This window comes from Lutjanus erythropterus, chromosome 10 (assembly GCF_056507025.1).
Source record: "Lutjanus erythropterus isolate fLutEry1 chromosome 10, fLutEry1.hap2, whole genome shotgun sequence".
Lineage (NCBI taxonomy): Eukaryota > Metazoa > Chordata > Actinopteri > Lutjaniformes > Lutjanidae > Lutjanus > Lutjanus erythropterus.
Genome location: NC_139326.1, coordinates 159,594 through 184,593, shown reverse-complemented (window position 1 = coordinate 184,593; position 25,000 = coordinate 159,594). Strand labels below are relative to the sequence as shown.

The window sequence follows — 25,000 nt, the reverse complement described above, 5'->3', positions numbered from 1 at the left end:
TCAATCAGAATATTAAATTATCACACACATATCAGACACGTTCTCTTACAGAACCGACACTCTGTCGTCAAAAGTGAATGTTTGTTGATATTAGACGATATTTTCCAAATCATATCAGCCAATACAGATTTCTGCACATATTATTTTACAGCTAATGTACGGTAACAAAATACAATGATTTTCAAAATAAAATACAGTGCTTTTCAAAATAAAATACAGTGCTTTTCAAAATAAAATACAATGATTTTCAAAATAAAATACAGTGCTTTTCAAAATGGAAAAATTAACAGGACAAAGTAAGAAAACTACAGCTGACAGTTTGATAGATTTTTTTTTTCGGTCTTTATTGATTGGTTGTTATGACCAGTTACCGACTCTGTGGACGATCAGCTGTAGTGTTGATGTGATTGACTTCTCGTCATGTGACCGTCACTGAACAGTCACTGCAAAGAGACACTGATATCCGTTTAGACACTTGAACAAACCTGCACACTGCAGACAGACTGGTGTCATGTGACCGGCCTGTCTGATACAGGTGACGCGCATCACGTGTCCCTCGTTGTCCAGATGTGTTGAGGTAAATACTGCAGTTTCAGTACAGTTGAAGTGAAAATAGGTGAGTTTTCTTCACACTTCACTCCTGTAGTTTAACAGTTCATGTGTTAGCTGCATGTTGCTGCTCTACTTTGGTCCAGACTGAAGTGTCTCATCATCGTCATGGTGATCAGGAACAAACATTCATGTTTCCCAGACGATGAACCCTTTGATTTTCCTTGAGCTCATATTCTGTCACCGTTAGCGTGATGGACAGATCTGTGATAAATGTGGTTCAAACCTTCATGTAAAAACTTTATTGATCCTCTAACGTCTCATCTCGAACCATCATCAGGTCAACCGGTTGATGATTTTTGACCAAACCCCCTGGTGAACTACAGACACTCCCATCAGCCTCAGCTTACACTGATCATTAGCTAATGTTAGCATGCTAACATGCTAAACTAACATGGTGAACAGGATACTTGCTAAACATGTTAGCATTGTTAGCTGCAGACTGAACATGAAGAACATAAAATTAATAAAGATTTTAAAGATCAGTGTGACGCTGCAGATCTGCACAATGTCAGAAGATAAACTCAGTTTTTTTATTGCAGCAGTAACTGAAGAGTCATTACTGTAACACGAGAAGATTAAAGTGTAAGTGAGCTGTTGGACAAACAGATGATGAAGATGATGTGATGAAGTCTGATGGAAATAAAATAAATGATGATGCTGTTGGACGTCCTGCTTCTTCTTCTTTTGTTTTATTTGCAGCAGCCTTTGTGTTGTCCAACAGGAACTCTGAAATCAGCAGGTGAGACACATTCTGTTCTTTTTAAATTCTGTTCATCATTTCATTCTCCTTCTTCTTCTCCTTCTTCTTCTCCTTCTTCTCCTTCTTCTTCTTCTTCTTCTTCTCCTTCTTCTTCTCCTTCTTCTTCTTCTTCTTCTTCTCCTTCTCCTTCTCCTTCTTCTTCTTCTTCTTCTTCTTCTTCTTCTTCTTCTAATGAATGTATAATATGTATTCTTCAGAACTGAGACAAAAAACTACTTCCATTTTGTTGAAAATGTATTCTGTAAGGATTTATTTATTTTAAATACGTGTAATTTAAATTTATATCAAATGTTTTGTTTTGCTTTAATGTTTTTCATTTCTAAACTGTGTCTGTGTCAGAAAACAGCCTCTTGGTCCAGACAAGAATTCACAATTTCAAACAATTTAAAAATGTTTCAAGATCTTACTAACAATATGTGCTGATAACATATAATCATCTTTGCTTTAAAATATATTTTTTTATGAAAATGTTGATTCTTCAAAGTTAAATTTGTGTCCCAGATGATTTAATCAGGCATAAAAAAGGGTCAGCTAGACCTTTAGGACCCCTGTCTCACTTCCTGGTTTAAAAAGGCAGGAATGCTGCTCAAACACCGGGAAATTTTCTATTTTTAGACAAATTCATTCAATAATATTTCTATCAGATGTGTCTCAACCAGAACATGTCGACTCTGTCGTCCTTCAAAACCAAAGAAGAAGAATTATGGTTTAAAAATGTGTATTTTGATGAACATTAAGAAACACTTTAAAAAAAAAAGGCTGCTCACTATGACGACACTGAGAAGTGAAAATGTGGAACATTTTGTTGACGTCGAGATTTTCCATCTGTTTTGGATTGTTTACATGTTGACATCATCATCATCATCATCACTCTTCTTCTGTGGTTTGGATCAGAGCGCCACCTGCTGGAGCTGCTCAACGTGATTCTCTTGTCTGTAAAGAACTCTTTGGACTTTTTCATGCTTTGACTTGTTTGCAGGAACTTTATAATGTGACGTAGAGACTCAACTGATTCATTGTTGATAAACGATTAATTATTTCTGTCACAATCGTGTAAAATAAAAAAATAGGTACAAATGTGAAAACAGCTCTTTTACATGTTTGGAAATATTTTTCAACTAGTAATCAATCTGGCAATAATTTTTCCACTAATCGATTAGTTGTTTGGTTCATAAAAGGTAAGAAAATATTGAAAAGTGTTGGTCAGTGTGTGTGACAGTTCTGTCTGTGGTGAAACAGATAAACTGATCAACTGATCAACTGATAAACTGATAAACTCTGACATGTTGAGACTCTGAGACTCTGAAACAAACACAACTAAAACCAACCAAACATGTCAGAACTCAGAAAACTGCAGTAACTTTACATTTAAAAAAATGTGTCCAATATTTCTCTGTCCCTGTGTCCTTCCTCTGTGTCCTTCCTCTGTGTCCTTCCTCTGTGTCCTTCCTCTGTGTCCTTCCTCTGTGTTGTGATCATTTATAAAACCGCATGATTGATTTCTAATCAGTGATCCTTTAACTGTGTGACTTTACAACCAGCAGATTAAAAACTTCATAAAGAGACACTGAGAGGACTGAAGAAGTTTTATTAGAGACAGATAGACAATGTGGAGACACACAGAAACAGAACCTCAGTCCATCATCATCATCATCATCATCATCATCATCATCATCATCATCATCACCACCAGCAGCAGCAGACCTGGTCTTCAGGGTTATTCTACCCAGCCAGGACGTGTTTGACGAACTCAGTATAGTTGATGTGTCCGTTGGCATCCTCCTGTCCCACCATGAGCCGGTCGACCTCGTCCTCTGTCATCTTCTCTCCGAGCGTGGACAGGACGTGGCGCAGCTCGGCGCCCATCACCGTGCCGTTTCCCTCCTTGTCAAAGACTCTCAGCCCCTCGACGAAGTCCTCGAAGTTGCCCTGCTCCTTGGAGCGCGCCACGTGCTGCAGCATGGGCAGGAAGGCGTCAAAGTCCAGCAGCTTGACGTGCAGCTCCTCTGCCTTCGGCCTCCCCAGCAGCTTCAGGACCTCGTCGTTGGTGGGGTTGTGTCCCAGTGCCCGCAGGACGTCTCCGCACTGAGCGAAGGTGATCTTCATCTCTCCTGCCGGCGTCTCGTCGAACAGCGTGAAGGCGTCCCTGAACTCTTCGATCTGGTCCGGGGTGAACTCCACCACGATGCTCTTCAGGTCCACCTCCGGAGGTTTCACCTCCGGCTCCGCAGGTTTGGGAGGAGGAGGAGGCTCCTCCTTCTTCGCCTCCACCTTCTTCACCTCTGTCTTCTTTGGTTCCACTTTCTTTGGAGCCATGATGCAGACAGGACAGACAGAACAGACAGAGACAGAGGACGGATGCACAAAGATGGACGTGTTGAGGTTTTATAGCGGTCTGAGATGGGGCGAGCGAGGTAGGAGGGAATGACAGAGAAGAGAGAGAGAGAGGACAGAGCGGAGACCAAATATGGAAGAGAGCTGGAATAGAAACACGATAAGAGACAGAAGATAAGACGCTTCCAGAGACAGAGACAGAGACAGAGACAGTCTGAAGCTCTGAGTCAGTCCAAAAGCACAAACAGCTTCTCATCAAGTGCATCAAAAAAAAAGACAAATATTATAAAGTCTCCTGTAATTATTGTACTGTGTACAAATACTCAGTTACTGTTCTTATGTTTTCAGGTATTTTTTTCTTTACTTGAGTATTTATTTTTCTGAAAAGTTTCCAAACAGGCTTGTTACTTCAGTTTTAATGACTCTGAAGTGAATTATTTGTTATTTTGCATCATCGTGCGCCGCCTTCAAACATCAAGACTGATTTCAACCTGAATGGACGAAACATAAGACACAGAAAAGACAGTGGTCGATCACACAGGACAGACGGGACGAGACGAAAAACAACTTAATAAGAAAAAAAACAAAGAAACTGGAAAGACGTGAAAGACAATAATATCTAACAAAATGTAAAAAAGGATCAAAACTGAAAAGAAAAACAAGATGTTAAAAAAAACTAGTGACTTAAAAAGACAGAAAAAGGTCAAAAAACATAAAGACGAAAGAAAATGTGAAAGAAGAATTAACTGATAAAATACTTTGCAGTGAAAGTCTTTTTCATATATTTTAATTATTTGAATTAAATAAATTCAAATTACATCTTCTGTTCAGCAAAATATAAATGACAAATATGCAAAAGTACTTATACTTTATATCTGAAATGTGTTGAATTGAAATACTGCCTGTCTCTGTACTCAGACCTGCAGGAACCGACTGGATCACTTTTATCCAAATGAAGCTTTCGACAAAATGGACAAAATTAAATGAATGTTTCTTTCAGGTGGAGAGACTGGACAGTGTTACAGCTGTTACCATGGCAACAATCTGTCAGTCTCACTCTCACAGTCATTGACAGTTACACCAATTAATTTCATCCTGTTCAAACACACTGCCTGTCTGTCTGTCGTCAGTCTGTCTCTCCGTCTGTCGTCAGTCTATTTCTGTCTTGTTATCTCTGGAGGTGTTGTGTCAGATTCATTAACATTCCCTGCTGCGATAAGGACGCTGATTACCCATGATGCTCTGTGTGTCCTTCAGTCTTTAAATAACCGTGGTGATGGAGTCCTGCAGAGACTCTGACGTCAACATACAAACTCACACTTCATATAATTGAGAGAAATGACCCTTTAATGTTTTTTTTACAGAAACACTGAACAGACTGTTGAATTATTTCCAGAGAATGAAAAGTTTTATTACAACAAATGTGATGTTTCACATATCAGATGTTATTTTATGATACTGAAGTGAACTGAATCATAATAATCTGGTTATTACAGAACATGATCACATAAAACCTTTTTCCTACTTTTTAATAACATTTTTCTTGTCAATAAAATTTCAGCCTCATTCTCAGATTCTGTTTACTGTCATCAGTGAGTTTAGACTGAATCACATCACAGCAGTTTATTGATGCTTTTATCCAAACAGGAAGTTCATCCACGGAGACAAGAATCATTCAAACACACCAACAACGTCTGTTCAACAAGTCAATACACACTGCACAACATGAAGAGGCAGACACACACTGACGTCAGGTGTCACAGGTAATTAACAGGGAATAACAGGTAATAAAATGTACAAACATAATAATCAGGTAATTAACACGTAATAAACAGCTATAAAAGTTAAAGAAAAAACAAGTAATTAACAGGTAATAAACAGGTAATAAACAGGTAATGAACAGGTAATAAACAGGTATAAACAGGTAATAAACAGGTATAAACAGTAGATGGGTAACAGGTAAATTAAGTCACTGAACAACAGGCTGGATTATCACCCAATCAGATCACTGCTAACAGACTGCTCACTCTTCACAGTGATAACTGATTGGTTCATGATAAAGTTCGTGTTTTTGATCTGACCACAATGCGGCATTCTGGGACATTAGCAGGATCTAGAGACACAAAGAAATCAATCAATCAGTGATCAATGATTATCAGTTATTAACAGACAGATCATTGTGGTTACATTCAGTATTGTTGTTGCTGCGCTGAATATCAATAACAGCAGTAAAAGTGTAAACACAGATCAATAAACACATTATTGTCACCAATCAATAGTCATATTAATAACTGATCAACTGATAATTGATCAGTACCTGAATCCTTTAGCTGTAGCTTCTGTCTGATGACTGAACTCAGATCAGCAAATACCACCTCTTCATCTCTGTCTGCATCCACCTACACACACACACACACACACACACACACACACACACACACACACACACACACACACACACACACTCTCTTAGTGTTCTCGGTTCTTCACCAACATGGAACCAAACTTTGGAAAAAATGTGAACTGAAACAGACAAATAATCTTTTGATCTGAATTGTGTCATGAAACATCTGATGTTCATCAGTTTAAGATTTTTTTAGTCAAGAAAGCAGGTGTGTCTGCAGGTGTGTCTGCAGGTGTGTCTCCAGGTGTGTCTGCAGGTGTACCTGTGTCTGCAGGTGTGTCTGCAGGTGTGTCTCTGTTCGTAGGTGTGTTTTTAGGTGTACCTGTGCCTTCAGGTGTGTCCACAGGTGTACCTGGGTATGCAGGTGTGTTAGCAGGTGTATCTACAGATTTATCTGTGTCTTCACGTTTGTCTGCAGGTGTGTCTCTGTTCGTAGGTGTTTTAGCAGGTGTACCTGTGTCAGCAGGTGTAGCTGTCTGTAGTATCTGCTGATGGACATGATGTCTCTCTGAAACGTCTCCAGGCGTCTCCGCAGGGCATGGCTGTTGTCTCCCAGGAGACCGAGCTGAGTGGCTCGTCGCTGCAGACGACAGCGCAGCGTCTCATTGGAGCAGAGCAGCAGCATCACCAGATCAGGAGAGCCAATCTAAAGGCAGAGGGACGGGAACAACAAGTTATTTACCAACTGACTGTCTGTAGACCGGTTTATACTGGACCACGGTACTGGGCTCAGCTAACTCCAGTCCTGCTCTACAGACCGCCTGATTGGACGTACCTGTTCTTGGAAGCTGAGAGCCTGGTGGACGTCTCGAGGGAATCCGTCCACAATGAAGCCTCGGACCTCCCGCTGTCCAATCAGCTGTTTCTTCAGCTCTGAGATCGTCTCCTCCTGCAGACGCAGACAGAGTGTTTACAGTGATGCGTTCAGGAGCCTGTTTCCTGTCTGTGTGATGTGTTCAGGGTCTGGTGGACTCTGACCTGAGCTCCCAACTCTCCGTGACCCATCATGTCTGAGATGACTCTCCACTTCCTGCTGGGGGAGGCGTGGCTCAGCAGCTGCTTCCTGAGCAGCTCGTCCAATGAGATCACTCTGAGGCTGAAGGTCCGGGCGAGTGTCACCGCCTGACTGCCCTTCCCACTGCCTGGACCGCCTGACGGAACAAAAGAACCAGGGGTTCTACTGAGAACCCTTTTATATTATTGTACAAGGAACCTTTGACAAAAGAGTAGAACCTTTCAAAGAGTCCTACTTAGAACACAACATAATGAATTGAAGAACCATCTAGAACCCACTATGAAAAGCCCTCCAGATAGCACTTCAGTTGTGTGATGGTTACACTCAGAATCCTAAATGGAGGTTCTATCCAGAACCTTTACATCTTCTTAAGGTGCTAATGAGGACCTGCCCAGTTGGGTTCTACCAAGAACACATTTAGATTACAGGGGTTTTATCTAGAACCCACCAAGGGGGTTCCGTTGTGAACCTTTTTATATTCTAAGGGATTTATCTAGAACACACTCAGTGGGTTCTGCAAATAACGTTCTTATATTCCAAGAGTTTTGTTTTTAAGTAATGAAGATAAAATTCTTGTCTAGAGGGTTCCACTGGGAACCCTTCTATAATATGTTACAAAGAACCTTTGATGAAAGAGTTCTTCAAGGATTGTGGAAATCCTTGAAGAACCCTTTCTTTAAAAAAGGGTTCTTCAGAAACAAATGATTCTTGATAGAACCTTCAGGGAGAACCCTTGGGAACCCTTTGTAATGTATCTGTTGTATTTCTGGACTGACTTGTTGCTGAACTTGTTAAAAATGAATATTAGCTGGATATCAATAATAGAACCCAGATTTGCCTCCTGTAACAACCAAGTCATCTGTGTTCTGTGTTCTTCTTGTTCTTCTTGCAGATTGTCTTACCAATGATGAAGATGATGAGGGGGCGTGGCCTCTGAGGAGAACGGATGCTGATTTCTTGCAGGAGTCCAGAACTTTCTGTCATGTCAGAGTCCGAGTCTATGGAGAGCTGAGAGCGGACTGGAGAGGGAGGAGGACCAGGAGGACCAAGAGGAGGACCTGGAGAAGGACCGGGAAGACCAGGAGGAGAACCAGGAGGACCAGAAGGACCAAGAGAAGGACTAGGGGGACCAGGAGGAGAACTAGGAGGACCAGAAGAAGGACCAGGAAGACCAGAAGGACCAGGAGAAGGACCAGAAGAAGGACCAGGAGGACCAGGAGGACCAAGAGGAGGACCTGGAGAAGGACTGGGAAGACCAGGAGGAGAACCAGGAGGACCAGAAGGACCAAGAGAAGGACTAGGGGGACCAGAAGGAGAACCAGGAGGAGGACCAGGAAGACCAGAAGGACCAGGAGGACCAGGAGGAACTGAGAGGACAGAGACAAGAGTCATCATCAAGTCACAGAAGTACAAAATTAATGTGGTGAAAATCAGGCAAGTTGAGTCACATGAAATTCTGACGACCTGCTCCAGATGTTTTATTTTCTGTCTGTTTCCATCTGGAAAATCACGCTGATGTTTGTGTGGCATCAATAAAAAGCCTCTGATATCGTTATTATTTATCCAAACATCTCTAAAGTGAAAACACAAGCCAACTTAATGTTAGCTTGCTAGCTAACATTTGTTAAGCTGATAAGTTAGCTAACGTGCTCCACGTTTGGAACCATTTTCAAGTCTTTCCTGTTACAAATATTTCTAGCTATCATTTTCTTGCCTGATCAATTAGTTGTTTAATCTAAAAATGTCAATAAATGGTGAAACAAATGTTGATCGGTGTTTCATAAAGTCCAAGAAACAAATGTGGATAACATCTACATTTACCAAGCTGGTCAATCAGTTATCAACGTAGCTGGTGATTAATTTAATAATTGATTATTGGTTGCAGGTCTATTTGTGAGCTTTGCACTAGAACTCACCCAGTCATGTTTCAGAAACAAAACCAAACCTCTAATCTAGAAAAATGCAAATATTCAACAAAAAGTCAAGCCATTTCGAGTCGTCTGTCTCAAGTCCAATCTTTTATCAAAGAGTCTCAAGTCCTCAAATTTGAGTTAAGTTTGACTTGACTCAAGTCATGTGACTCAAGTCCTCCAGATACAAACTGTCTAAAGTTGTATTTCCATCCAAAATACCTTGATCTTTCAGTCCCAGGAACTAGTTTCCAAGGAACTGAAAGGTTCCCTCAAGACAACCATGATGATTAGATAAATTAGTTCACTGAGAAACAGAATGAGAAGATAAAAGTAACAACTAACGTAACAGACGGCATCATTATTTCCTTTTATACTTTCGTCTGTGAAAACAGAAAAGACAAATTGATTTGGTGCTGCAAATTTTTAAAAATGGTCATTGAAACAAAATGCTGTGAAAAGCGCTGCAAGCTCCGCCCCCAAAGTTCCTGTACTTTTGGTAAGTTAATACCCCCCCCCCCCCCAGCAGGGACTGTTTGGGGGTAAAAAGTAAAAAGTCTGGTCCCTGCAGTGAAAACTCCTCCAAAGGTTCCTCATCTCTAGTGAAAGTATGTTGAGAACCTCATCAATCTGTCTGTAATCTTTTCACTTTCTCACCGTCTGTGCTGCATGTCGTTGCATCTCGTTGGTCCGTCCTCTTGGTGTGGAGTTCAGCCGATGTTTGGGGTTTAATGGAAACAGTCTGGGGGGCAGAATGTGTTGGTGGGGCTGGTGGAGGCATTGGGCATAATATCTGGGGTTTTATGGGGGGTACAGATGTTGTTTCGGGGGGTACAGATGTTGTTTTGGGGGTTACAGATGTTGTTTTGGGGGGTACAGGTGTTGTTTCGGGGGGTACAGATGTTGTTTTGGGGGGTACAGGTGTTGTTTCGGGGGGTACAGGTGTTGTTTTGGGGGGTACAGATGTTGTTATAGGAGGAATAGGAGGAGTTATTTTGGGTATCGGGGGTGTTGTAGAGGGTATAAGTGCTGCTCCGGGGGTCATTGATGGTCTTGTGGGGGGCACAGGGGGTGTCTGGGGTTTTACTGGGGGTAGTAATGGTGTTACAGGGGGTCCAGAGCTCAGCTGGTGTCTGTCCAGGTGGATGAAGGTGTCCCAGGTGATGGTCTCAGGACCCCCCAGCTGTCTGGTTGTGATCAGGCAGGTGTGCAGGAAACTGATGGGGTCATCAGGACGATGGTACAGAAGACCTGTTAACACACTCTGACACACACACACACACACACACACACACACACACACACACACACACACACACACACACAACATATTACAGTATGATCAGTGTTAGAGTTATAATATGTAACATATGAAATATTATCACATTAAAATGTCTAAAAACATTGGACATATGTCACCCTGTGAGGAACCTTGGATGGGTTCCGATGGTGGAACCTCCTCAACAACAAAACGAAAGGTCACACTCATCATGTGGACACCAAACAAACAAATGAACGACACATTTCCAAAACCCTCCAGTGATCCTGTTCAACCCACTGTTCACTTTTAGCAATCAGCAATTGATGCTACGCACAAAAAACGAGACGACACATGACAGCTGAGACTCTGTTTGCTGCTCTTTAACCAAAACTCAGATCAATCACAGCTCATATAAACCACCAATATCAAAAGATCAGTTCCCAAGGCATATTGACACTGATCAAACACTCTTGATCAATAATCAATTGTTTCTGAATCATGTGAGTCAGTCTCCACCCCTCTGTAGTCATTTAGATTGGCTCTAAGGAAAGACACGGCTGGAGGCGTGTCCTCAGCTGTTCTCGGGATCACGTGTCTCCATCTGGTGGCTGAATTGAGTTACTACACCTGTTCAGAGAACAGCCAACCATTCCAGCCAATCAGGTGCTTGAATTCTCCACTGTGTATATTTCAATGTGTTTGGGAGGTTTATGTTATTTCCACTGTGGCTCTGTGGAAATAAAACCACCAACAGCCAACATAAACATGAAACCTGGTGAACACCTGAGAATATCTTCATAAAATAGATCATAAAAACTGTACTTTCAGTGTATTTGCATCAGATTTGCAGTTACTGTTGTAGTTTAGGAGCAGAAGAAGAAATTCAGCTGCACAATATGCTGCTGGAACTTTGTTATAATGTGATATTGCTTTGAAATTTTTTACTAAGTGAGGATAAAAAAAATATTTTTTCCTTTATTGCATCATCAGTTTACTCTGGAATGGTGACAGAAATATATTTAAGTACAGTAGACTGATATTCTTTACCTACTAAACTTACAACAGTGAGCCGACGTTTGCATCAAGGCCTGGTGGTTGACGAGAAATGACACGTTACATGTTTAATTAGTAATCATCATGTCCTGCTGTCTCTGTCCAACAACTTACCATGAATCTGTCTGAAAGACGATGATGATGATGATGATGATGGTGATGATGATGATGATGATGATGATGATGCTGATGATGATGGTGATGATGATGATGATGATGATGATGATGATGGTGATGATGATGATGATGATGATGATGATGATGATGCCTGTCTGTAGACTCTCAGACTTAAATATTAATGAACCTCACTGAACAGCTGAGCACTTGAACGTATTAGAGTCTCTCTCTCTCTCTCTCTCTCTCTCTCTCTCTCTCTCTCTCTCTCTCTCTCTCGCCCTGTCCACTTCTATCCTGTGAAGTGCTGTTACCACGACAACTGGCTGCCCATCATGCCTGTGTGCTGCTGAAACTGACCCCATGCAGGACGGTTCTGTCAGTGTTTGTGTCTGTGGGTCACTTTGCCCTCAGTATCGACCACAGACGCAACAAACTCCTCTGTCACTTTTATATACATAAAACAATTATACTGTTAAAATCAGTAAAGTTGGTCTTAATCAGATTTGATGGTTTTGTGAAATTTAATTTTTTTTAAATAATAAAATAATATGTTGCTCTGACAAGAAATGTTTCCTATGAAAAGAGAATGATTCATTCTTTAGTAAAATATGTGACAGGAAGATAAAAATAACTTCTGATGTGAAAAACATCAAAGAACAAAAGAACAAACTGAGCAGTTTTCATGTTGTCATCATGTTCACTCATTAATTGAAACACAAACAGATTAAAGAGTCAAATTAAATAAAGATAAAAATGTCTTACCTCCAACAGCTGAGGGACGTGATGGTGAGACAGGTACTCCTTCACTTCTCTGCTGCTCTTCATCATCAGCTTCTTCTTCTGTTCTCTGTTTCTATCTTTTGTGCTCACCTCTAATTTTCCTTCAGTCTGCAGGTCCGTCCGTCCGTCTGTCCGTCCGTCTGTCTGTCTGTCTGTCTGTCTGTCTGTCTTTCTATCTGTCTGTCTGTCTGTCTGTTTGTCTGTCTGTTTGTCTGTCTGTTTGTCTGTCTGTTTGTCTCGTTCGTCCTCGCAGCAGTTTTGGGAGCAGAGTGATGATGTCAGAATGACTGACAGCAGCATCAGGTGGCTGGAGAGGTTGCCATGGCAACAACTGTGTTTATGCATGTTGTTTTTGTGCTAATGAGGCTAATGAGCTGCTGAGATACTGATGACATCATCACAGTGATACGTGATACAGAGCAGAACAGACGGAACCACAGACAGAAAGCAGAGTGGGACTGGTCCAGAGACTGGTCCAGAGACTGGTCCAGAGACTGGTCAGAGACTGGTCCAGAGGCTGGTCAGAGACTGGTCCAGAGACTGGTCCAGAGACTGGTCCAGAGACTGGTTCGAGACTGGTCCAGAGACTGGTCCAGAGACTGGTCAGAGACTGGTCAGAGACTGGTCCAGAGACTGGTTCGAGACTGGTCAGAGACTGGTCCAGAGACTGGTCAGAGACTGGTCCAGAGGCTGGTCAGAGGCTGGGCAGAGACTGGTCAGAGACTGGTCCAGAGACTGGTTCGAGACTGGTCCAGAGACTGGTCCAGAGACTGGTCAGAGACTGGTCAGAGACTGGTCCAGAGACTGGTTCGAGACTGGTCAGAGACTGGTCCAGAGACTGGTCAGAGACTGGTCCAGAGGCTGGTCAGAGGCTGGGCAGAGACTGGTCAGAGACTGGTCCAGAGACTGGTTCGAGACTGGTCCAGAGACTGGTCCAGAGACTGGTCAGAGACTGGTCCAGAGACTGGTTCGAGACTGGTCAGAGACTGGTCCAGAGACTGGTCAGAGACTGGTCCAGAGACTGGTCAGAGGCTGGGCAGAGACTGGTCCAGAGACTGGTCAGAGACTGGTCCAGAGACTGGTCCAGAGACTGGTCAGAGACTGGTTCGAGACTGGTCAGAGACTGGTCAGAGACTGGTCCAGAGGCTGGTCCAGAGGCTGGGCAGAGACTGGTCCAGAGGCTGGGCAGAGACTGGTCAGAGACTGGTCAGAGACTGGTCCAGAGGCTGGGCAGAGACTGGTCCAGAGACTGGTCAGAGACTGGTCAGAGACTGGTCCAGAGACTGGTCCAGAGACTGGTCAGAGACTGGTCCAGAGACTGGTTCGAGACTGGTCAGAGACTGGTCAGAGACTGGTCCAGAGGCTGGTCCAGAGGCTGGGCAGAGACTGGTCCAGAGACTGGTTCGAGACTGGTCAGAGACTGGTCAGAGACTGGTCCAGAGGCTGGTCCAGAGACTGGTCCAGAGACTGGTCAGAGGCTGGTCCAGAGGCTGGTCAGGAAGCCCCAGGTGGTCGTGGGGTAAAGACGGCTAAATGACGGTTCTTAGCAACATAAGCAGAGTGTAAGGGCAACCAGACTGGTGGAACGTCTCCGGATGATGGACATGAGGCAAACCGACGGAGCACCTCTGGAGGACTGGCATGAGGACAACAAGTCCACTGGACTATATCGTTAAACCTTTAATTAGCTAGTAAACGATGGAATATCTTGTTAAGGAATATGGAGCAGCTGAAAGTTAACAGTCCTCTGTTTTATAGGTGTTGACAGAACTCAAATTTGTTTTTTTTTAAATGTTATTTTTTTTGGCATTTTTGCCTTTATTGACAGTGACAGCTGAAGGTATGACAGGAAAGGGGGGTGAAGAGACAGGGGATGACATGCAGCAAATGAGCCGCAGGTGGGATTCGAACCAGCAGCCGCTGCAGAGGACTAACAGCCTCAATACATGGTGCGCACGCCCTACAGACTGAGCTATAGGGGCGCCCCAAATTTGTTTTTTTTAATTAATTAATTCAGTCATTTACAGTTTTTCTCAGTTGCTTTGGAAAATTTCTCAAAACAATTCATACAAACAGCTAAACAGCATGAATCACCTGCAAAAGCCCGTCTGTTGCTCAAAATCCTTAGTTCGTCTCTGTGTCAGTGAACATGTCAGTGCATCAGAAGGACAAGTCCTCGTGTCCCAGTGGACGGATAAGACAGTCACATTGATTAGTCATGTTGTCAATATGACAGTTTACTCTGGAGGATGTTCTGATGTAAACTATGGATAAAGGTTTGATGACGATTATTGTAAATTGTAAGTTAAATCTTAGTGAATGTGGAAGATTGATTGCAAGAAACTGGACAAGATTCATTTACACTTTTACTGTTTGTACTGTAATTTACTGACAGACCCTGTCATTGTGATACAGAAAGGAACAGACAGCAGAGAAAACAAAAACACAACAGTACAAATGTGAACAGTCTCCTTACAGTCCAGTCGTCCTTCACCTCCTGACTGTCTGCTGGGACACAAAGTCTCATCCACATCACAACAAATATCTTTTAGAGCGTCTTCCTGTTCTTCTTCTCTCTGGCTGTTGACCCCGTCCACTTCCTCGTCCTTCTGTTGTCAGACATCGTAACATCGTCTTGTGCTCCGGTTGTATATAAACTGTTGATGGTTCATGAGATGCATCTTTGAGCTGTTTGAAAAAACTGGTTGATCATTGGTTGATCTAACGCTTCACACATTTCCCTTCGTTAGAGAAAGTCAAGATCCACCTGGAGGCATTTTACCAATTCAGGACAGATTTAGAGAAAAATGTATAGAAACATGTTTGACATATTATGACAACGTGTTCAACCATTTTGCTTGTAAAGACTTATGTGATGAACTAAAGCCTGAATGTTGTGGGGGGTGAGAATATTCAGAGAGCCATTATAATACATTTTGATCAACATGACATGATCAACTGATAACAGCAGAGAATTGAACATAATCATTTGCATGAACACATCAAAGAGTTTACAACTTTAAGAATTTCAGTTCTGATCTGAGAAAAACTGTAATTTAATTACTGTAATCAATCATCTCCATATTGATTAAACTTCCATCGATAAACCTGGATGCACTAACTTCAGATTAGTTTGTAATTATGCAACAGAGTTGTGTTGAATTTTAAATCTAGATGTACTCATTTTAATCTGGTTTTGTTAAACTCTGATTAAAAGTAATCCTCAGTTAAAAATGTCTTTGTCAGTGCAGCGCAGTCTGAGAAGAACAAGAGAAGCAACTGACAACAGACAGAACAGACTTAAACTGTTACAGTAAAACAGGAACATGATGACAGACTGATGATCATTTCATGTCTGACGCTCAACTGTGATTCTAATATTGATTCAATCAAACGATGATGTCAGTTTTACTTTTATAAAAACTTATTGTGATCAAACTGTGAAGAGAAATTTATGTTGAAGGGAAATCATGCTGCTGTCACACACACACACACACACACACACACACACGTTACAGTGTGTGTGTGTGTGTGTGTGTGTGTGTGTGTGTGTGTGTGACAGAGAGAGAGGCCCACAGCAGAAGAGCAGCATTCTCTGGGTTCAACTGAATGGATCTCAACAATGCAGGAATGTGTGTGTTTCAGTGTGTGTGTGTGTGTGTGTGTGTGTGTGTGTGTGTGTGTGTGTGTGTGTGTGTGTGTTTGTCTGGGAGGCAGGATTTGGAAGCCTCTCTTTGGTTGTCATAGTAACTGTGATGTAAGCCCAGAGGGGGAGTTTGTCCTCTCTCTCTTTCATTGTGTCACTGTGTGTGTATTAATGTGTGTGTGTGTGTGTGTGTGTGTGTGTGTGTGTGTGTGTGTGTGTGTGTGTGTGTGTGCAGCCAATAGAGAGATTTCACTCGGTGGAGAAACGAGACGGGAGGACAGAGGTGAAAGAGGAGAAACAGAAGAAAAAAGACTTTGTGGACATGAGAAGAAGAACGTTACAGAAGAACTTTGTGATGTTCAGGTGAAGAAACTTTATTTCTTTAACATATTTAAACTTTATTTAAACAGAGTTGATTCTGTCTCGTCAGCTGTTTGTCTTCATGCTTGTCTGTCTGTCTGTTTACACACGTCTGAAAAGTTTTTCCTGTGAAACTCTGTGAGGAAATAAAGTTGGTGTCAGTTGTTTGTTGGATTTTTTTGAACTGTTGTAAGTTTGTCCCTGCTGAGCTTCTGTCCGTGTGCAGTTTCCTCTGACGGCCACCAGGTGAGGCTGAAGACTCGCTGACTGAGCTCATGAATGTGTGTGTATGAATGTGTGTGTGTGTGTGTGTGTGTGTGTGTGTGTGTGTTCTTTGTGTTGTAAATGTGATTAGACACTGGAGGGACACTCTTGTGTTGTTGTTGACCCACTTCTTCTGCTGCAGCTGAATGGAATCAGACCGGAGCAGAGCTGCAACCATCGTTTCCCCCTGAGTTGATGAAGTCATCATTTCTGAATCTCGTCAGAAATTTAAAAAACAGGTCCAAGCTGCACGTTTGGACCTGTTTCTCAATAAAATTCTCCAATTCTGATGATCATTTTCACGGTTATTAATTAGTTGTAAAATGTTGATCAAAGTCCAAGACAACGTCCTCAAACGTGTTGTTTTGTCTTTAACTCGAGCGACGAGGAAAGAAACCAGAAAATATTCTCATTGAGGTGAAATCAGAGACGTTGGTCTGTTTTCTGTAACATCAGAACTTTATTTCATGTTTTCAAAAAGTTCGAACCCCAAAACATTTCATTCATGTTTCAAAACCGACTTTGACTAAATCGACTCTGTGGGTTTAACTCTGAGCTGTTTAGATTCAGATTGAAGGTGAAGGTGAATAATTACAGGTAGACCGTGTCACCTGTAGATCCGCCTCCAGGTGTCTCACTTCCTGCTCCTCTCTGTCTGTCCAGGTGTAGCTCCTCCCACTCATGAGAACAGTGATCTAGCTCTGACCCCAGCTCCAGCATGGCTGACTCAGGTGTACCTGCACTCCCTCACCAAAACGGGACCATCAGGACCCCCAAGAGTTCTCCATCCCCCCACCATAATGGACTGGGATCCAGTCCCAGTAACACCAGTCCTGGTCCCAGCAGCAGGACCTCCTCCTCCTCCCTCAGGACCCTCAGGACCCTGGGAGGTCTGGTGAGTCCCGGACCATGTCCCGGTACTGAAAGCAGCTCCACCAGACCCCGAGGTCAGAGTCTGGGCTCAGCTCTGAGCTCCAGGAACAGAACCTCCACCTCCAGAACCAAAGTAGGTTCCACTGATCCACAGTGTTGAGTTTGATTTGGTTTCTGTAGCTTCGACTCAGTGTTGATGTGGAACTCTGTGATTGGCTGTTTGTTGGTCAGATGAATCCTGGGAAATGTGTCTCACTGTCATTTTTCATCTTTAGGATCAAACTGTGTTTTGATTTTGACTCTTTAATTCTGCTGTGAAAATATATTTCAAAGATCAAACACTTGTCTATTAAACATCCTGGTTATTAAATGTTTTATTAAATGTTTTATTAAATGTTTTATTAAATGTTTTATTAAATGTTTTATTAAATGTTTTATTAAATGTCGACGTCTTTCAGAGTCGACAAAATGACAGACATTTTATTTTTTAGTGTCTCAGAGTCTCTTATTGTTCATCAAAATACACATTTTTAAACCATAATTCTTATTGATCATTGATTTAGAAGGACGACAGAGTCGACATGTTCCGGCTGAGACACAGCTGATAGAAATATAAATGATTATTTTAGTTATCAGCATCTTGTTAGTTTGAGATTTTGAAGGATTTTAACACGTTTTTAAATCGTTTGAAGTTGTGAATTTTTCTGACACAGATACAGTTTAAAACAGTTAAAGCAAAACAAAAACATTTCATAAATTATATATATTTCATCAAAGAATAAGACATGATGGATTTATAATTTATGATCTGATCTGATTCTGTCGAGCAGTTTTCTCTTTCTTCAGTTGTCGTCGTCTCAGAGAAACACAAGTCGCGTTAATGACCCCCAGCTCGTTCCTGTCTTGTTGCCGCAGCGACGGAGCAGCCAGCAGGAGGAGCCAGAGGCCCTGCTGGACCTGATCCTGGAGGTTCAGGGTCAGAGACTGGATGACCAGAGAGCCAGTCTGAGTCTGCTGCCTGATCCAGGACCAGCTGCTCTCTGTGGGGCCTGTAGTCCAGACCAGACCAGTCTGACCAGTGTTCCCAGTCTGGACTTCTACTACATGCTCATACAGTACCAGGTACAGAAACAGGTCCCAGCATAGTTTCTAATAATACAGGATGTCCACAAAATATTACAGAAGCAATTGATGAGATATTGATCAGATCTATGTACTCAAAGTTTTTAATCACATTCATTCTTCATTCTCTAACTGGTCTGTCTCTAACCCGTCTGTCTCTAACCTGTCTGTCTGTAACCTGTCTGTCTCTAACCTGTCTGTCTCTAACCTGTCTGTCTCTAACCTGTCTGTCTCTAACTGGTCTGTCTCTAACCTGTCTGTCTCTAACCCGTCTGCCTCTAACCCGTCTGCCTCTAACCCGTCTGTCTCTAACCTGTCTGTCTCTAACCCGTCTGTCTCTAACCTGTCTGTCTCTAACCTGTCTGTCTCTAACTGGTCTGTCTCTAACCCGTCTGTCTCTAACTGGTCTGTCTCTAACCTGTCTATCTCTAACCCGTCTGTCTCTAACTGGTCTGTCTCTAACCTGTCTATCTCTAACCCGTCTGTCTCTAACCTGTCTGTCTCTAACCCGTCTGTCTCTAACCCGTCTGTCTCTAACTGGTCTGTCTCTAACTGGTCTGTCTCTAACCCGTCTGTCTCTAACCTGTCTGTCTCTAACTGGTCTGTCTCTAACCTGTCTGTCTCTAACCCGTCTGTCTCTAACCCGTCTGTCTCTAACTGGTCTGTCTCTAACTGGTCTGTCTCTAACCCGTCTGTCTCTAACTGGTCTGTCTCTAACCCGTCTGTCTCTAACCTGTCTGTCTCTAACCCGTCTGTCTCTAACCTGTCTGTCTCTAACTGGTCTGTCTCTAACCCGTCTGTCTCTAACCTGTCTGTCTCTAACTGGTCTGTCTCTAACCTGTCTGTCTCTAACTGGTCTGTCTCTAACCTGTCTGTCTCTAACTGGTCTGTCTCTAACCTGTCTGTCTCTAACCCGTCTGTCTCTAACTGGTCTGTCTCTAACCCGTCTGTCTCTAACCTGTCTGTCTCTAATCTGTCTGTCTCTAACTGGTCTGTCTCTAACTGGTCTGTCTCTAACTGATCTGTCTCTAACCTGTCTGTCTCTAACCCGTCTGTCTCTAACTGGTCTGTCTCTAACCCGTCTGTCTCTAACTGGTCTGTCTCTAACCTGTCTGTGTCTAACCTGTCTGTCTCTAACCCGTCTGTCTCTAACCTGTCTGTCTCTAACCCGTCTGTCTCTAACCTGTCTGTCTCTAACCCGTCTGTCTCTAACTGGTCTGTCTCTAACTGGTCTGTCTCTAACTGGTCTGTCTCTAACCTGTCTGTCTCTAACTGGTCTGTCTCTAACCCGTCTGTCTCTAACCGGTCTGTCTCTAACCCGTCTGTCTCTAATCTGTCTGTCTCTAATCTGTCTGTCTCTAACTGGTCTGTCTCTAACTGATCTGTCTCTAACCCGTCTGTCTCTAACCCGTCTGTCTCTAACTGGTCTGTCTCTAACTGGTCTGTCTCTAACCTGTCTGTCTCTAACTGGTCTGTCTCTAACCTGTCTGTCTCTAACCCGTCTGTCTCTAACTGGTCTGTCTCTAACTGGTCTGTCTCTAACCCGTCTGTCTCTAACCTGTCTGTCTCTAACTGGTCTGTCTCTAACCTGTCTGTCTCTAACCCGTCTGTCTCTAACCCGTCTGTCTCTAACCCGTCTGTCTCTAACTGGTCTGTCTCTAACCCGTCTGTCTCTAACTGGTCTGTCTCTAACCCGTCTGTCTCTAACCTGTCTGTCTCTAACCCGTCTGTCTCTAACCCGTCTGTCTCTAACCTGTCTGTCTCTAACTGGTCTGTCTCTAACCCGTCTGTCTCTAACCTGTCTGTCTCTAACTGGTCTGTCTCTAACCTGTCTGTCTCTAACCGGTCTGTCTCTAACCTGTCTGTCTCTAACTGGTCTGTCTCTAACCTGTCTGTCTCTAACCCGTCTGTCTCTAACTGGTCTGTCTCTAACCCGTCTGTCTCTAATCTGTCTGTCTCTAATCTGTCTGTCTCTAACTGGTCTGTCTCTAACTGATCTGTCTCTAACCCGTCTGTCTCTAACCCGTCTGTCTCTAACTGGTCTGTCTCTAACTGGTCTGTCTCTAACTGGTCTGTCTCTAACCTGTCTGTCTCTAACCCGTCTGTCTCTAACTGGTCTGTCTCTAACTGGTCTGTCTCTAACCCGTCTGTCTCTAACCTGTCTGTCTCTCTGTCTCACAGTCTGACAGGATGGAGGACCAGCGGTGTCCCCTCCCTGATCTGGAGGATGTTGGTCAGGAGGATTTCTTCAGTCTGGTTCAGAGGGTTCAGTCCAGGAGGATGGACGAGCAGAGAGCCTCATTGGACACACACACAGCGGGCTCTGCACACCGCCGCCATCATCATCATCATCATCATCATCCTCAGTGATGAAGAGTCTTCACACAGGGACAGGGTTTCACAGACCTGTGGTCAGACTGGAGTCTGTTGGTAAGACATTTTATGACTCAGACTGAAGCCAAGATCTGACCTGAGACCAGCTCAACGTCTTCCTGCTGGACTGAACCAGTTGGAGTCTGTGACCAATCACAAGCCTCCACACACAGGCTGACTTTACTGAAGGCAGTGAAGAAGAAGAAGAAGAAAAACTCCCTTTTAGATTCATATTTTGTTCATCATCATCATCATCATCATCATCATCATCATCATCATCATCATCATGGCTGCCAGCTCATGACAGTTTGACTTTTCTAACGTGCTGATTTTGGTATTTGATGGTTCTACTGCAGGTGAACTCACCTGTTGAAGCAGCTGACAGAGAGACTGTACACACTGAAAAATATCTAATCTGACTCACACAGCTCTCTCTCTCTCTCTCTGTCTCTCTCTCTCTCTCTCTCTGTCTCTGTCTCTGTCTCTCTCTCTCTCTCTCTCTCTCCCCCCCCCTCTCTGTCTCTCTCTCTCTCTGTCTCTCTCTCTCTGTCTCTGTCTCTGTCTCTCTCTGTCTCTCTCTCTCTCTGTCTCTCTCTGTCTCTCTCTCTCTCTCTCTCTCTGTCTCTCTCTCTCTCTCTCTCTCTCTCTCCCCTCTGTCTCCCCCCCCCCTCTCTCTCTCTCTCTCTCACACAGATGTTTTCTTCATGTTGTCATTAACAGCTGTATTATTAATATTGTAATATGATTATAAATGTGACTTCACTGTCAAATCATTCTTATGTCAATCGTGTGTTTTGTTTTGTTTTATGTGGTCGGATCAAAAAATGATGAGATGCTTCACAGAATGAAATTATTTAGTGGCTTTGAAAAATAAAGCAGCAAGAAATCTGTAATTTTGAGGGTCGACATGAATCTAGAAAACACTCGACAGTATTAGATAAAACTAGACGAAACTAGATAAAACTAGACAAAACTAGACAAAACTAGATAAAACTAGACAGTACTGAAGAACTGTAGTTAATAAAAACATCGTGGTTCGTCTTTCCAACAGTCATCAACTCTGGTTTGGTGTAAATGAATCTTTAATTGATGTTGTGAAGAAACGCAGAGCGAAGTGAACATCTGGAGAGACGCTGCGCTGATGTCATCACAGGACGAACACTTTGAAATTCCCTGACTGAGAAAAAATCTGATGCTTTTACATCGTAGATGATCAACAACACTCGTAAAATAAGACAAATCTGATTCAACTAAAGAAAATCACTAATTATTCTTTTAGCAGCCAGAAGGTGAGTTTACCTGTTCAGCCCTGAATCAATCAGACTGAACCACATGACTCGTTATTGTTTTATTGTGATTAGCTCAGCTGTTTCAGAGCCATGAGACCAGATGTGATTGGCTGAGCGAGTCTTCAACGTTCTCACCACCCGATGATTTAAAATCTGTTATTCCAGAGTTCAGTGAGAGAAAAAGTTATGTGTGTAAAACATTTCAATTTAACAGCCTTTGTTTGTTAAATTCTGAAAACGATGTGTCCTTTATCAATCAGTTCTCCAGCGTTATTGAAAAGTGATTTGGAATAAGATTTAACTTCAAAGTTGCATTAAAGCGATAAAAACTGAACTCAGTGTCTCCTGATGTGAGGCTGTAATCAAAGTCGTTACCCACGACACTAAAATTTAACCTGATCCTCGTCCACACGCCTGAAGCGGGTCACAGACTCGAGACCAAACGACGTGATGTTCCTCTTCTATGTCGAAGTCCTCGGACGTTTTCTTCTTTATTGAAAGTTTGTGAAGTCGACTGAGCGTCTGACGAGTCACAGAGCAGATTTCTGTCCGAGTCCGAGTCTGAGGTGTGAAGGTATCGAGATCTCGTGTATCTCGTGTCGCGTCGTTTGGTCTCGAGTCTGTGACCCGCTTCAGGATCAGGTCTGAGAGGCTGCAGCTGACATTTAGACTGAAAACATGGCGTCTTTTTGGGTCACGTTCTAAAGTCGTGTCGTACGGAGACTTGGATCAGACGAGCAGCACGGAGACGTTCTGTGTTCTGTGTTCTGTGTTCTGGTCACCGTTCACTTCAGCTGTTCTGGATTTTATCTGCAGTTCAGTTTTCTCCTGAAGCTCCAGGAGTTTTATGATCTTCATCATCCTCATCATCAGAACAGGAGGAAACACTGAGGGAACGTTTTGAGTGAACTATGACTTTAAGTCGATCCAGATCAATAACTGAGGCCTCCAGTTTCTTTAATCATATTTAATCAGGTTCCTCAGTGTGGTTTGTTTTTCAAATGAAGTTAAAGATGAATTTAGTTAACAGATCTGATCAACTTGATCGATCTGATTGGATTTTGTGACCTGGCAGTCAGTCACGTGATCCTCCTCCGTTCTCAACTTTGATCTGTGTTGCGGATCTTGAATCTGAGACAGAGTGAGACCTCTGTCTTCACCGCCCGCTCTCCGAGGCGTCCTGCGCATGCGCTGATAGAGAACAGGAAGTAAGGCTCTGCACCGTCGTGTGGGTCGCGTGTGCAGCAGCGGAGAGACGGTGAGTCCAGAACAAAACGGGTTTAATCCGGTTTACATCGGTTGGAGTCCAGAGTTCAGACCAGAACCAGAGTCAGACTGAGCTGGTCTGTACTGGTTCTCTGTGGTTCTCAGGTCGGGTTCTAGTCTGGAGTCAGCGGCTGTTTGTTTGCTGGTGTAAACACAAGCGGAGACGGAAATACTAAAATACCGGTAATTTATACCAGACCCGGATCTATGATTAACACTGAATCCGATTTAGAACCGATTCATATGGAAGGACCGGCAGGTAGAACCCCAAGAACCCCAAGAACCCCGAGAACCCCCTGACTTATTGTAATGTTTTTTTGGGGTGTGTGTGTGTGTGTGTGTGTGTGGGGGGGGGGGGGGGGGGGTCAGCTGTTAGAGGCAGAACACGTGACCATCGTCACTTAACTGGTTTGTTAAAACTTCATGTTTCTTACTGAATTATCAAAAGTTACTTGTCGGTGTCATATTGATTTGCAAACACTGGCTCGTGACCCACAGGTGGGTCACAGGTGATTTTATTTGGGTCACCAGATAAATAAAGGATTGTGAAGGAAGTCAGCAGAATTAAAGTTTTATATCTGCAGAAGATCTTTTATTAATCATTTAAAATGTATGTTTTTTTTATTGATTAGAAGAAAAAAACAGAACATGTTAATTTAATCTAAATGTTTTAATTCTGTCTCAATTATGAAGATCAGAGGAAATAAAAACACTGATTACTCTGCATTTATTTATCATTTATAAACTATTTAACATGTTATGATCAGGACAGCAGGTGGCGCTTCAACGACTGATCGATCTGCCAATAATCTTTCCACTAATCAATTACTTGATTATGTTGTAATAATAGTTTACTAGTTGACTCACCTGATCTGTTTCTTCTCTTTCAGCTTCAACAAACTGATCAGCAGCATCGACTCTGCACCTCTTCATCACCTCTTCATCACCTCTTCATCACCTCCTCATCACCTCTTCATCACCTCTTCATCACCTCCTCATCACCTCCTCCTGATATCATGAGACCTACTGACTCCCTCCTGCAGAGTCCGTCTCCTCACAAGAAGAAGAGGAGGTCAGACAGCATGGAGGAGGAAGAGGAGGAGGAGGGTCCTCCACCTGTTCACATCAACACACCTGAGAGAGCAGAGATGAAGAAGAAAAAGAAGAAGAAGAAGAAGCACATGGAGGAGGAAGAGGAGATCAGTCCTCCTCCTCCTCCTGCTGATGGAGACACAAGGACTCAGGAAGAGAAGAAGAAGGAGAAGAAGAAGAAGAGGAGGTCAGACAGCATGGAGGAGGAAGAGGAGGAGGAGGGCCCTCCACCTGTTGACATCAACACACCTGAGAGAGCAGAGATGAAGAAGAAAAAGAAGAAAAAGAAGAAGAAGAAGCACATGGAGGAAGAGGAGGTCAGTCCTCCTCCTCCTGCTGGTGATGGAGACACAAGGACTCAGGAAGAGAAGAAGAAGAAGGAGAAGAAGAAGAAGAGCGAGGAGGAGGAAACGCAGGTTACAGTAGAGACCAGTGAGAGAGAAAAAAAGATGAAGAAGAAAAAACACAA

The 25,000-nt window shown here is 43.0% G+C and overlaps 3 protein-coding genes and 1 pseudogene across 3 annotated transcripts in view; 2 read left to right on the top strand and 2 right to left on the bottom strand.

The window, feature by feature from the left end:
• Positions 1–2,943: 2,943 nt before the first annotated feature.
• LOC146319683 (myosin light polypeptide 6 pseudogene) lies at positions 2,944–3,751 on the bottom strand (annotated as a pseudogene).
• A 1,865-nt stretch (positions 3,752–5,616) lies between these two features.
• Positions 5,617–8,261, bottom strand: LOC146319682 (adenylate kinase isoenzyme 5-like). Its single transcript, XM_084729413.1, has 6 exons — positions 8,028–8,261; positions 7,089–7,261; positions 6,886–6,999; positions 6,565–6,756; positions 6,024–6,105; positions 5,617–5,819 (listed from the first exon to the last, which is right to left on the bottom strand). Exons 1-6 carry the CDS (start codon positions 8,107–8,109, stop codon positions 5,758–5,760), a joined length of 705 nt encoding a protein of 234 aa, XP_084585539.1. The 5' UTR covers positions 8,110–8,261; the 3' UTR covers positions 5,617–5,757.
• Positions 8,262–16,192: 7,931 nt separating this feature from the next.
• Positions 16,193–20,881, top strand: gpsm1a (G protein signaling modulator 1a). Its single transcript, XM_084728799.1, has 4 exons — positions 16,193–16,255; positions 17,180–17,522; positions 18,305–18,511; positions 20,693–20,881. The coding sequence occupies exons 2-4, from the start codon at positions 17,235–17,237 to the stop codon at positions 20,879–20,881; spliced, it is 684 nt and encodes a 227-aa protein (XP_084584925.1). The 5' UTR covers positions 16,193–16,255; positions 17,180–17,234.
• Positions 20,882–24,449: 3,568 nt separating this feature from the next.
• LOC146319680 (transcription termination factor 1-like) overlaps positions 24,450–25,000 on the top strand; it is a 7,119-nt gene continuing 6,568 nt past the window's right edge. The window contains exon 1 of the mRNA XM_084727702.1: positions 24,450–25,000. This exon is cut by the window's right edge and continues 447 nt beyond it. Within this exon, the coding sequence (XP_084583828.1) occupies positions 24,456–25,000 (545 nt within the window). The 5' untranslated portion in view covers positions 24,450–24,455.

Coding starts and splice junctions, on each gene's coding strand:
- gpsm1a (XM_084728799.1), top strand. CDS start 17,235: ATGGCTGACTCAGGTGTACCTGCACTCCCTCACCAAAACGGGACCATC. Junction 17,523..18,304: donor CCTCCACCTCCAGAACCAAA/GTAGGTTCCACT, acceptor TTGTTGCCGCAG/CGACGGAGCAGCCAGCAGGA. Junction 18,512..20,692: donor ACATGCTCATACAGTACCAG/GTACAGAAACAG, acceptor TCTGTCTCACAG/TCTGACAGGATGGAGGACCA.
- LOC146319682 (XM_084729413.1), bottom strand. CDS start 8,109: ATGACAGAAAGTTCTGGACTCCTGCAAGAAATCAGCATCCGTTCTCCT. Junction 7,000..7,088: donor ACGGAGAGTTGGGAGCTCAG/GTCAGAGTCCAC, acceptor CTGCGTCTGCAG/GAGGAGACGATCTCAGAGCT. Junction 5,820..6,023: donor GCTACAGCTAAAGGATTCAG/GTACTGATCAAT, acceptor TTGTGTCTCTAG/ATCCTGCTAATGTCCCAGAA.